The sequence below is a fragment of the Chiloscyllium plagiosum genome, unplaced genomic scaffold (genome assembly GCF_037043375.1).
Source record: "Chiloscyllium plagiosum isolate Xiang-an unplaced genomic scaffold, Cpla_swu_hap1 HiC_scaffold_4, whole genome shotgun sequence".
In the NCBI taxonomy this organism is placed as follows: Eukaryota; Metazoa; Chordata; class Chondrichthyes; order Orectolobiformes; family Hemiscylliidae; genus Chiloscyllium; species Chiloscyllium plagiosum.
In genome coordinates this window covers 83908655-83921328 of record NW_028270142.1, presented here as the reverse complement: position 1 = coordinate 83921328, position 12674 = coordinate 83908655, and the positions used below count along the sequence as shown (strand labels likewise).

General features: G+C 40.0%; 1 protein-coding gene across 3 annotated transcripts in view; it reads right to left on the bottom strand.

Annotated features, from left to right (window-relative positions):
* prkdc (protein kinase, DNA-activated, catalytic subunit) overlaps positions 1-12674 on the bottom strand; it is a 248835-nt gene that overhangs the window by 180876 nt on the left and 55285 nt on the right. For all 3 annotated transcript variants that reach the window (XM_043688290.2, XM_043688291.2, XM_087986422.1), the window contains 2 exons: positions 9255-9418; positions 8609-8755 (listed from right to left, as the gene is read on the bottom strand). In XM_043688290.2, the coding sequence (XP_043544225.2) occupies positions 8609-8755; positions 9255-9418 (311 nt within the window). The remainder of the gene's footprint in view (positions 1-8608; positions 8756-9254; positions 9419-12674) is intronic.

Sequence of the window (12674 nt, the reverse complement as noted above, 5' to 3'; positions counted from 1 at the left end):
AACATAAAAGGAAAACGATCACTATTCTCTGCAGAATCTGTTTATGTTGCATCATCGTTTCTCTCCAGCTTATTAATAAAAATGAATTACCATAAGCAAATCTTGACAGTAGATACAGCAGAACACATCGGGACAAAGCATTTTAAACAGAGTGGAAATCACCAGAGAGACAGCAGTAGAGATGCATTAAGCGAATAGGGATCACCATGTCAAATCAGCAGAGACAAATGGGGAGAGAGTGTTTGAACAGACAGCAGGAACCACCAGCAGAGAAGCATTAGCACACAGCACACAGATTGGAGGAGAAAGTACAACTGGAAAGTGAAATTGAAGATTGACATCAGAGGAGACCAGGGATAAGTGACAGGCTGGTGGCTATTTTTTGCTTCACTCTTATTGGGAATTTCAGTAGGGTTAATCCATAAAACATTAAGTAATTATCATAAGTAATAGAGTGGATGGTCAGTACCAATTTATTTTTTTTATTTTTGATATAAAGTGAGATTTAATTCTACAGGCAAAGTTTGTTAGGTATTAATGTGCTGCAAGATAATCTGATCCCTAATTGGGTTCACAAGGAAATTGTCCCAGATACACTCAATGAATTATTCTTCGTTGGTACCTTTGCCAATTTGATTTTCCCAATCTACAAGAAGATTAATGTTTCTCATAATTAATGTACTGCCTCTTTTAAATGGCTTCATTATCTCCTGATTTATTCTTTGTTTTCTTCCCCTTGTTATTTCTTTTTTATTATTAACCTGGTTTTCTAATCAATCTGTTCAGAGATGTTATTACACACCTCTGGAGCAGGTGGCACATGAACCTGTGCCTCCCGGCCCAGGGGTAGCGACAGTGTCACTGCACCACAAGAGGGCACCCCCCCCCCTAACCACAGCCCATATGGATTCTACATCGCTCAATCCAAGGTCATGTGCTGATATCATTCTTATTCCGTGTATTAACAAAGCTATCAAGCAACCTTTCCTTCCTACATGTCTTTTCGAAAAGTCACATAGCACTCAATTTTTCATTTTCTGTTTTGGGTTCTTTTGAATCTTTTTTTTCTGAAATGGCTGCAAGATCATATCTATTAACCATTATTTGTCTATTCATTATGATCTGAATAGCAAGTGCATTCACATAAAGAGTCATTAAAGTTGCCTTTTTGCCACACTTTCCTCATTTGCTACTGTTTTTCAATGTTTGTACACTGTCCCGTCCTTTCCACTCTGGGTATAATTTTTCCCAAATAACTGCCCTGCAATGCTGCCATATCTTTTTGCTTTGTAAGCCCACTTTTCTCCTTCTCCCTCTCCATCTCCCAGAACCTGTTTTAAGTCACATTCCTGAGATAACTTAAGGTTTTATAAAAAAAAAGTGACATCTCAGCTCAGACAATGCATTAAAGATGTGAGGTTAGAGTCTGTCTGTACTCCAACCTTGAGTCAGACTGGTGCTACTTCCAAAGTAGGAATTTATAAAATATTGCCATGGACTGACTGCCTACAGATTGCGTACTTTCTGGATAAAATAGAATGTATCTGCAAATACAAATCTGCAAATGCAAATTCACCCCATAGACTTCTATGTATGTGTGTGCGTGCATTTGTAGGAGACAGGGAGAGAGTGTAAGTGCATGTGATTGTGGCAGAGTATCTGCCTGTGAGAGGGTGTCATGAGTGTGTGGGGAATGTGTGTGTCTGAGAGGGAGCGTGTGTATAAGACTGGGTCTGCATGAGTATGTGTGAGAGATCGTGTATAAGGGAGGGCGTCTATATGTGTGTATAGTGTAGTGGGGTCACCTGCAGTGTGACATGAACCCAAGATCCCAGTTGAGGCCATGGGTACCGAATGTGGCTATCAGCCTCTGCTCAGCACTCGCACCCCCTCTCACTGGCATATACTCCCTCTCCCTCTCACTCATCTGCCCACACACATACACATAAGTCTGTGAAGTGAATTTGCATTTGCAGATTTGTACTTGCAGATGCATTCTATTTTGTTCAAAAAGCACACAATCTGTAGGCAGTCAGTCCATGTGACATTTTATAAATTCCTACTTTGGAAATAGAACAGGTCTGACTCAAGGTTGGAATACAGACAGACTCTAACCTCACACCTTTAATGCATTGTCTGAGCTGAGATGTCACCTTTTTTAAAAAAACCTTCTCAAAAATGTGACTTGAAACAAGTTCTGGGATTTACATATTAATTACTCGAAACCTGCAACCTATCTTAAATGATTAAAGACTCAACAGCAATGTAGGTTTGTCCAATACATCGCATTAGTTGTATGACACTTTGATCCTTTACTATAAATCCAGTGTCCAATGATCCTGCCCCACGCCCTACCTGAGAAAGTAGCAGCACTCCAAAGCTTATACTTCCAAATAAACCTGTTGGACTAGAACTTGGTGTTGTGTGATTTTTAAACTTACAACAGTATGGCCTGTAGCCAACTGCAGAGAAGGATAATTTGACCTGATATTGTGCAATGAATAGGCTTAATTAATAATCACATAGTGAAGATGCTAGTCGGTAACAATCATAATATCAGATGAGTAACTCCAAATACACAAAATACATACATCCCAATGAGAAAGAAAAATTCAAACCGGAGAGCCCACCATCACTTTCGTGAACTAAAATGCTAAAGACATATCAAATTCAAACTATAATTGCACAAAAAATGGATGGCAGGTCAAAAGACTGGATGGAATATAAAAAAAAATGACAAATACATTGAAAGCTAAAAACATTGGAGTACGAAAAAAAGCTAGCTATATGCATTAAAACAGAGTTAACATTTCTAAAGTTATTTTTTATAAAAGGATTTATAGAATGATCCTATACAAAGCAAGTCTGAAGAATTAATAATGAAAAATATAGACATGGCAGATGAATAGGTATATTGTGGTGTTTTCACTGCAGAAAGTTCATGTGATATTGCAGAAATAGTTGTAAATCAGGAAATGGAAAAAAAGGAGGAACTCAAGAAGATTACAATCGTCAGTTGAGTGTGATTGAGCGACCAATGGAAACTGTTGACTGACAAGTACTGATGAATTTAATTCTACGGTCTGAAAAGAGCTGGCTAATGAGATAGTTGATGCTTTGGTTTTACATTTTCAAAATTCCCTGGACTCGGGGAAGGCTCTAAGATTGGAAATTAGTGAATCTAAGTCTTTATTCAAAAAGGGAGAAAGAAAGATAGCAGGAAACTACTGGCCAGTTGGTTTAACCTCTGTCCTATGGAAGATGTGACATGGAGGTGCCATGTTGGACTAGGTTGGACAAGGTCAAAAATCACACGACACCAGGTTATAGTCCAACAGGTTTATCTGAAAACACGAGCTTTCGGAGCACTTCTACTTCATCAGGTGTTAATGAGAGAGGAAGACAGACACAGAATTTAAGCAAAGATCAAAGGGTCATATAACTCATGCAAATAAATTGAACACACCTAAGATGGCTCTTAAATCTTTTAACTAGTTACAATCGAGGCGCAGATATTAATATTAATCCCAGAATTTCTTTCAAGCCACTGCTCTGACATAACTTCAAGGTGTTATCAATTTAAAGGAGGCAACACCTCTGAACTCTGGCCAGACATGAATTTTAGGCATGCGGTTTTGCTTGGAATCTGCTTGTGTCTTTTATTTCCAAAGTAGGAGTTGATAAAATGCCACATTCAGTGAAATTGTGTGCTTTTTGAACAAGAGATTGTACCTACAAATTCACTCCACAGTTTAATGTGCGTGCGCCTGCAAAAGAGAGAGAGAGAGAGAAAGAAAGAAAGAGGGGGGGGAGATAGAAAGATGCATTTCACCTTAGGGTCACCACTCAAGTGAGAGGCGAGGTTGAGTAAGGAGGACCTTCGTGCTAACTACAGCCACTGCGGAAATTGAATCAGTGCTGATTGCATCATTCTTCATTTCAAACCAGTTGTCCAGCCAACTGAGCTAACCGACGCCCAAATATATGATGTGACTACAAAAATAATACAACTTGACTTATAGTATGTTACCTCAGTGGATTGTAACAACATGAGCAAAAAACTGGCTCGCTAATAGGAAATAGAACAGAAGCACAAATAGGTCTTTTTTTAGGGAGAAAGTGAGGGCTGCAGATGCTGGAGATCAGAGCTGAAAATGTGTTGCTGGAAAAGTGCAGCAGGTCTGGCAGCATCCAAGGAACAGGAGAATCGACGTTTCGGGCATAAGCCTGAAGAAGGGCTTATGCCCGAAACGTCAATTCTCCTGTTCCTTAGGTCTTTTTTCAGCTGGCTGGACGCAACAAGTAATATGCCATGGGAACCAGTTCCTGTCCTCAACTTTTATAATTTATATAAGTGACTTGGATGGGACCAAAGATATGGTTGCTGAATTTCCTGACGTCAGAAAGGATGTCATAAGGAGACAACATACAGACACTAAAAGGGCTTTCTTTTACATCAATCACAGGATGAAGGGGTTGCTGGCTGGGCCTACATTCATTGCAACCTTTAGTTGACCTTGAGAAGTGGTGGTGAGCTTCCTTCTTGACCCATTGCAGTCCATGTGTTGTAAGCAGACCCACAATGGTATTAGGGTGTTCCAGAATTTTGACCCAGGGACACTAAAGGAACCTTTTATAGGATAGGATGACAAATGGCTTGAAGTGGAACATGCAGATGGTGGTATTCTCTGTGTCTTCTGCCCTTGTCCTTCTAGATGGAAGTTGTTGTGGGTTTGGAAGGGTTTTAAGGAGTCTTGGTTACTTTCTACAGTATATCCTGCTGCTACTGAGTGTCGATGGGGTAGGAAATGGATGTTTGAGGATGTGCTCGGCCAATCAAATGGGCTGCTTTGCCTAGGGTGGTGTGAAGCTTCTTGGGTGTTGTTGGAATTGCATTCATCCAGACAAGGGGCAATATTTCATCATATTCCTTAATTGTGCCTTGTAGATAACGAACAGGCTTTTCAGAGTCAGGAGGTGAGTTACTCACTGCAGGATTCATAACATCTGACGTGTTCTTGAAGCCACTGTATTTATATTGGTAGTCCAGTTCAATTTCTAGTCATGAGTAACCCAAGGATGTTGATACTGGAGGATTCAGTCATGGTAACACCATTGAACGTCAAGTGATGATAGTTTTATTCTCCCTCGATGGAAATGGTCATTGCCTGGCACTTAGGAGTGTGAATACTACTAGCATCTGAAGATGGTTAGGCTGCTTTGTCAATGACCTTTACTGATATAACATTAATTTATGTTAAAAACTGTGGAGTAGTGAGCAAGAGAAAGCTAGTGCACTCCTCCCAGTTCAATCATAAAAGTATTGATAAACTTGTTGCAATCAGACTACAAAAAGGTGCTTGAACCTGTTAGCACTGGATCTGGGTTTAGTGAGAGACGCAATAGTCTGGGAAGTGTGAATGCAATGTCATGGATCGAAGTAGTCATAGGAGCATAGAGTCCTACAGCACAGAGACAAGTTCTTTGGCCCAAACTGACCCATGTCAACCACGGTGTCCATCCATGCCAATGCCATTTCCCTACACTTGGCCCATACCCTACTAATCCTTTCCTATTCATGTATTTATCCAATGCCTTTTAAATGTTGTTACCAAAATTGACACAAAACTGTGCAGAAGCCATTTTGTCACAAAGCAAGTTTTGCAGTAAGATTTTAGCCTGCTAGCCACAGTGCTGTCTGAGCCCTGGCTGAGGAATTCTGTTTTGATAAGCCCTGGACCTATGGAAAATAAAGAGCATGAAAGCATTGGAAGGGTTAAAGCATGAAGATCATTGGCAATCTGTTGCAAGGGGTCTGTGGAATGCTACACTAGTCAAAAGGTCACTGTGGCAGGATGGGATAAGAATAGTGGAATGCTCTAACACCAATTAGCAGAGTAAGGTTGGGGTTGAAAGGTCACTCCGGTGGGATGAGATAACACAGTTAGTAAAGTCAGCCTCGCCTGCGAAATATTATCATGGCAGGTTTGGAATAGGTTGTAATAATAAATGTTTGGGACATGACATTAAATATTTAATTAATAGGTAGTGGAGTCAGCCTGTTTGAGACCCTTGACAGTAAAATATCTAATCATGGCATTAGAAACATTAAGTAGGGTCTGGGATGAAAGACTATTGTTGCAAAGCTGACACTAAATATCTAATCGTGACATTAGGATAACATTAAGTAGACTGCAGGAAAAACTATAGTGGCGCAACTAAAGAGTTAGTGGGAACTAACATCATCGGTTTATTGTATAGCTGGAGTGAGGTAATTTTGATTAACATAGTTGGACATGCTGATAAGCTAACAAAAACATGATTAAAAAAGATATAAAGAACCATGGACCCTGAGGTTGGTGGGTATTCAAGAATCTGCTTTCTGACGGTCACGGTGTTTTGTTTGCAAATAAAAGACCTTCTTCTTGAAGAACTCTCTGCGTCTCCTGGTGATTCTCTACATTTTCTCCATAACAGATCCACTCTGAGGTCTGTGGCATGCTTCAAGATGCCCCGATCCATTCACGCGCCCAACGTTATTTTTAATTGGCGAGTACAAATCTGCATTACGTATGGTTGCTTGCTTCAGCATGTCCAGACTTTAATGAATTTGGCATTTGGGACACACTGGGCAACTATTAAAGACTGTGTTGTATTTCCCCTGGGTTGTGGACTAATGCACGAACAACTTGCCTTGAAAATATTGTTAGAATTGCAAATGGAATGACTGAGAAATATTTAGCTTTTGCCCACTTGGTTAAGCAGCTATGTGTCACAGCCAAGATTTATGTGGCTAAACTACCTAACTTTGACTGTGACAGAATGTGAATGTCTCATTACACTGACAAGCAAGGAATAATCAAAAGCTCAAGATTGAGGTAGGAAGAAAGTTGGAATATGTTGGACTTTGTCCTGAACGAAGATGTATTCCCTATGGTCATGATAAAGCTAGTTAATTGCTCAAGGTCTCGTCTCCTGACTATTTTGTTTTAAACGATTCGGCACAAGATTTATTTTCACCAACATGTAAAAACATTGCCCCTCAGGTTTCCTGTTATTCTTTCCCCTTTAACCTTAAACTGATGCCCTCTTGTCTTCGATTCTGCAACCTTGGAAAAAGACTGAGTGCATTCACCCTATCCATGCCTCTCATAAGGCCCCCCCCCTCAGTCTCCAATGTTCTAATGAAAAAAGTTGTTCAACCTCGCCCTATAACTCAAACCATCGAGTCCTAGCAGCATCCTCATAAATTTCTTCTGCATTCTTTCCAGTTTAACAACATCCTCCCTATAACAAGATGACCAAAATGGAACACAATACTCCAATTGCGGCCTCACCAACTTCTCAACTTCTGTACTCAGTGCCCTGACCGATAAAGGCCAGTGTGCCAAAAGACTTCTTCACTGCCCTGTCTACCTGTGACTCCACTTTCAGAAAACTGTGAACCTGGACTCCAAGATCCCTCTGTTCCATTTCACTCCTTAAGGTCCTACCATTGACCATGAAACTCCTGCCTTGATTTGACTCTTCAAAATGCAAGACCTCACACTTATCTTTATTAAACTTTATTTGCTATTTCTCAGCACATTTCCCCAGCTGATCAAGATACTGCTGCAATTTCTGATAATTTTCCTCACTATGCATGATACCGCCAATTTTAGTGTCATCAGCAAACTTATTAATCATGCTTTGTACATTCTCATCCAAATCAATGATATAGATAACAAACAGTAATGGACTCAGCACCAATCCCTGAGGCACTCCACGAGTCATAGGCCTCCAGTCCAACAAGCATCCTTCCACTATTTCCCTCTGCTTCCTACCATCAAGCCAAGTACTGTGAAGTTTACAGGGATATAATAGCGGAGGAAGGGAGAGGACAGGCAATCAATTGGGGTCTAGGAGCAGTGAGTAAAGAACTGTATCTGACACAGTGGAAAGCAGAGTGCTTGATATGCAACTATTGGCCAGAAATTGCTAGGATTTAGGGAGTATAGGAACTGACAGTGCAATAGAACAGCTTAGGAGTACAAGGGAGTTCCTGAGAAAATTGAAAAAAGTAGTTTTGGACTGCAGGATTATTGAGAAATGCATTCAGGAAAATGAAGGCTGTATGAACTTTCTACCCACCAAATCTTTCAGAATAGCGGCTTCACAGTGTTAGGCTGAGAATACTCCAATAATTGTTTGAAAAGCATTATGCAGACACTATATTTAAAAATGATGTTCATGTATGAAGCATTTTAAACAATAAAGACAGCTGGAGAAAGGGAGGAGTAGAGAGAAGTAGAGAGATGCAGCAGGGTTTATGTTCGAGAAAAGGCTTGTGCATATTTTTCAAACAAACAGACCTTAGGAAACTGCTGTTTGTATCTGATCCTAAAAACACAAATGAGGCGGACTCAGAAATAACAATAATGAATATGTCACTTTAACTGAGACACTAGAAAATACATGACAGAAACTATGTTACACTTATAGAGATTGTGCAATATTTTTCATACTTAAATGTATGTATAGATTTTATCAACTATAGATGAAATAATAATTACTTATTAGCTTGCTTAAATTATCAAATTCTTCCGACATATGCCAAATGCTTTCTTACCTTATCCACATCACAACCGAGACGCAGCAAGACTGGATATATCTGTCTGTTCAGCTTGTACATTGTCTCTTGCTGACCCTCAGCGATCTGGGATCCTTTTCCTAGCATATATGCCACAACACTATGCAGCAGTTCACAAGCTGCAACCTGGTAAGATTTAATACTAATGAGTAAGTTTTACCACAGTAAAACTATGAAGAAATGTATTCAAATTGCAGTTTCACAAAAACAGAAAACAAAGAGACCAGTAGTTCTGAGTGGCGTCATAACAATTTCTTAACCAAGACTATACAGTTCCACATGCTCAAATTCTCATTTTAAAGTAATGAATTTAAAAATAAGCTAACCCAGTCTATAAAGTTAGGAAGAATTTTATAAGCAGAAAGTAACATAAACTAACTGTGCTGTGAATATGGTACAAATGAAGTATGTTATAATCTTAAGCATTGGTAGAACAGAATGTAAATCATTTTGGGTTGACATAACATGGCAACTATTGAAAAAAATGCTAAGTTCTTCACGTAGCGGATACATTGCAGGAACAGTACAATGGCAGCAGAATGCACTCTAACACATTATGGTTTTCTTTTCCAAGAAGAATATTGCATCTGATCAGGTATAAAAAGTACAGAGTATGTTGTCTCACCTTTGTCTGTCGGTCACTGGCAGAAAGTGCAAGTTCAGTGATGCGGGGCAGAAATGAATCCAAATAAATGACAGGCTTCATGTCTGCAAATGGTACAGCAAAACTCAATGGCTTTTCTGCCACCCACGCAACACACTTCTTCATCATTTCCTCTGAAGAAGTAGCTGTAAAATTGAAGTGGGAACACAAACATTTCTTGATAGCATTTAGCAAATGTATTTTATAATTAATTTATTTCTGCATGAAAACTAAGCATAGTCCATTTGAACATGCACTTTAATGATAACCTTCAGTAAAGAAGATACTGATAACACAAGCTGAAGCCTCCCCCTGACCTGTAAGAAATTACTCTAATGCTTAGACTTGATGTTTTAGACCGCAAAATATAGGAGCAGCCCATTAAGCGTGCACTGCCATTCATCAAAAATCATAGCTGTTCTGCTGATCCTCAACTGTATTTTCCTGCCTTCCCAGCATAATCCTCGATTCCCTTACTGAAAAACAAAATTTGTCTATCTCAGTTTTGCATATAATGATCCAGGCTCTATGCTCAAGTCCCACCCTCAGATGAAATTCATCTTCATCTCTGTTTTAAATAGATAACCATTTACTCTGAGATTATGCCGTCTGATCCTAGATTTTCTTACAAGGGTAAACAAGCTATCAACATCTATCCTATCTAGCAAGAATCTTGTACATTCAATAAGGTCAGCTCTGATTTGTCTAAACTCCAATGAGTACAAGCCCAACCTACTCAACCTCACCTCATAAGAACATCCTTCCATATGTAGGATCAATCTAATGAACCTTCTCTGAACTGTTTCCAATGCCAGTGTATCTTCCCTTACTGAAGAGAACCAAAACTGTTCTCAGCATTCTAATTGTGGTCTAATAAGTGCCTTGTATCACTTTAGCAAAACTTCCCTATTTCTATATTCCACTCATTTTGAAATAAAATGCAATATTCTATTTGCCTTCTCTATTACCTGCTGAATTTGGATACTAGCCTTTTATGATTCATGTACAGAGACTCCCAAATCCTTATGCACTGCAGCTTTCTGCAATCATTCTCATAAAGTCAGAGTTACAGAGATGTACCGCATGGAAACAGACCCCTCGGTCCAACTCTTCCATGCTGAACAGATATCCCAACCCAACCCAATCTAGTACCACCCACCAGCACCCGGCCCATATCCCTCCAAATCCTTCCTATTCATATACACATCCAGATGTCTTTTAAATGTTGCAATTGTACCAGCCTCCACCACTTCTTCTGGCAGCTCATTTCATGCACATGCCACTCTCTGCGTGAAAAAGTTGCCCCTTTGGTATTTTTCCCCTCTCACCCTAAACCTATGCCCACTAGTTATGGACTCCCCCACCCCATCCATGCTCCTTGTGATTTTATAAACCCCTAAGGTCACCCCTCAGCCTCCGACACTCCAGAGAAACAGCCCCAGCCTGTTCAGCCTCTCCTTATAGCTCAACCATGGCAACACTCTTGTAAATCTTTTCTGAACCCTTTCAAGCTTCACAACATCCTTCCGATAGGAAGGAGGCCAGAATTGCACGCAATATTCCAATGTGGCCTAACCAATGTCCTGTACAGCCGCAACACGACCTCCCAACTCCTGTGCTCAATACTCTGACCAATAAAGGAAAGCATACCAAACACCTTCTTCACTATCCTATCTACCTGTGACTCCACTTTCAAGGAGCTATCAACCTGCAATCCAAGGTCTCTTTGTTCAGCAACACTCCCCAGGACCTTACCATTAAGTGTATAAGTCCTGCTAAGATTTGCTTTCCCAAAATGTAGCACCCCGTATTTATCTGAATTAAACTCTATCTGCCACTCCTCAGCCCACTGGCCTATCTGATCAAGATCATGTTGTAATCTGAGGTAACCTTCTTCGTTGTCCACTACACCTCCAATTTTGATGTCATTTGCAAACTTACTAACTACACCTCTTATGCTCACATCCAAATCATTTATATAAATGATTTCAAGCAAGCAAAGCAGGTATATCTGGAGCAGCTTCTCTGCAAACCTTTCATTTAAAATAAAAACAACCTCCACTTGTAATACCAATTTAATTTCTCAGGTATCTCTTTCTATGTTCCATTTCCAAAACACTAATCACCCATTCCAACATGAACTTTACGTGTTATTAAATGTGTTCCTTAATCTCTTTGCAATCACTACAATTACATATTTACACAACTTAATCGGCATGCACTTTTCAATACTGTTGTTCCTAATTGTTCCCAATTACCCTCCTTGGCTTGATTTTGGCCAGTCCTGCAGAAAGATTGGCTGAAAAAGGATACCTGAACACAAGAACATGAAGTAGGAGCAGGCCATACAGCTTCTCAAGTCTGCTCTGTCAGTCATTCAGTCATAATCATGGCTCATCAACTTCACATTCAAGCACTCTCCCCAAATCATTGGATTACTTTACTGCCCAAAGATGTATTTCCTGGTTTTGAATATACTTAGCTATGAATATATTCGACAGCCCTCTAGGGTACAAAACTGCAGATGTTCACAAATGGCTGACTTTACCCGGAGACTATGACCACGCTCCACATAATGGAAATAGCATCTTCCCTCTTGAGCCCTCAGAATTTTCTATGTTTCAATGAGAAATTCTTGTTCTTCCAAAATCTAGCTAATACTGATGTAATCTCGTTCTCCTTTCAGTATAATGAACCCTCACAGAAGCTCCACCAACTCAAGCAAATCCTTCCTTTGGTAAAGTTATACATTGTAGCAAAACTTAACTATGCTTACAGCCCAAACCCCATGCAATAAAGACTTACAAAGCACTTGCCTTCCTAGATGCTTGCCGCACTGACCTAACTTACTAAAATAATGAGAATTGATTAATTATCCAGCAAACCAGCTACATCTGGAAGAGCTCAACATAATCATGTATGTGTGAATTTCCAGATTTTCTCAAAAGTCAGTATGAAGAAATTCATCAGACAACTCAATGTCAACATTGTGCTTCGTATGCTGGCTCAGGTTAGCATCTCAGTGTCTGGCATTTTGTTCTGCCACCTGAACTTCAGGAGTTTCCAAAGACCGCTCCAGTGAAGGTGATTTTTTGCTTTATCTGGATGCACATGCCAAAATGTGCAGGTATCCAGCAGCATGGTAAGTCTGTTGCCCTCTCGACTTCTAGTATGGAAGGCAGATGGGGACACCTTGGCAAAGTCTAGCAAAGGCTACACTTCTTGTGGCCATTTCTGCATGCATTTTCTCAATATAGATTACTCAAACAAGTGTGCTGCTTGGATAAGTGAACTTGAGCATTGCTGACAGACACTCATCCACTGACTGTAACCTTGAGTTCGATATAGGTGTGTCCTGGAGCAGGCTGGTCACTCACTTCAGTTAGCTTCACTGGAATTCTA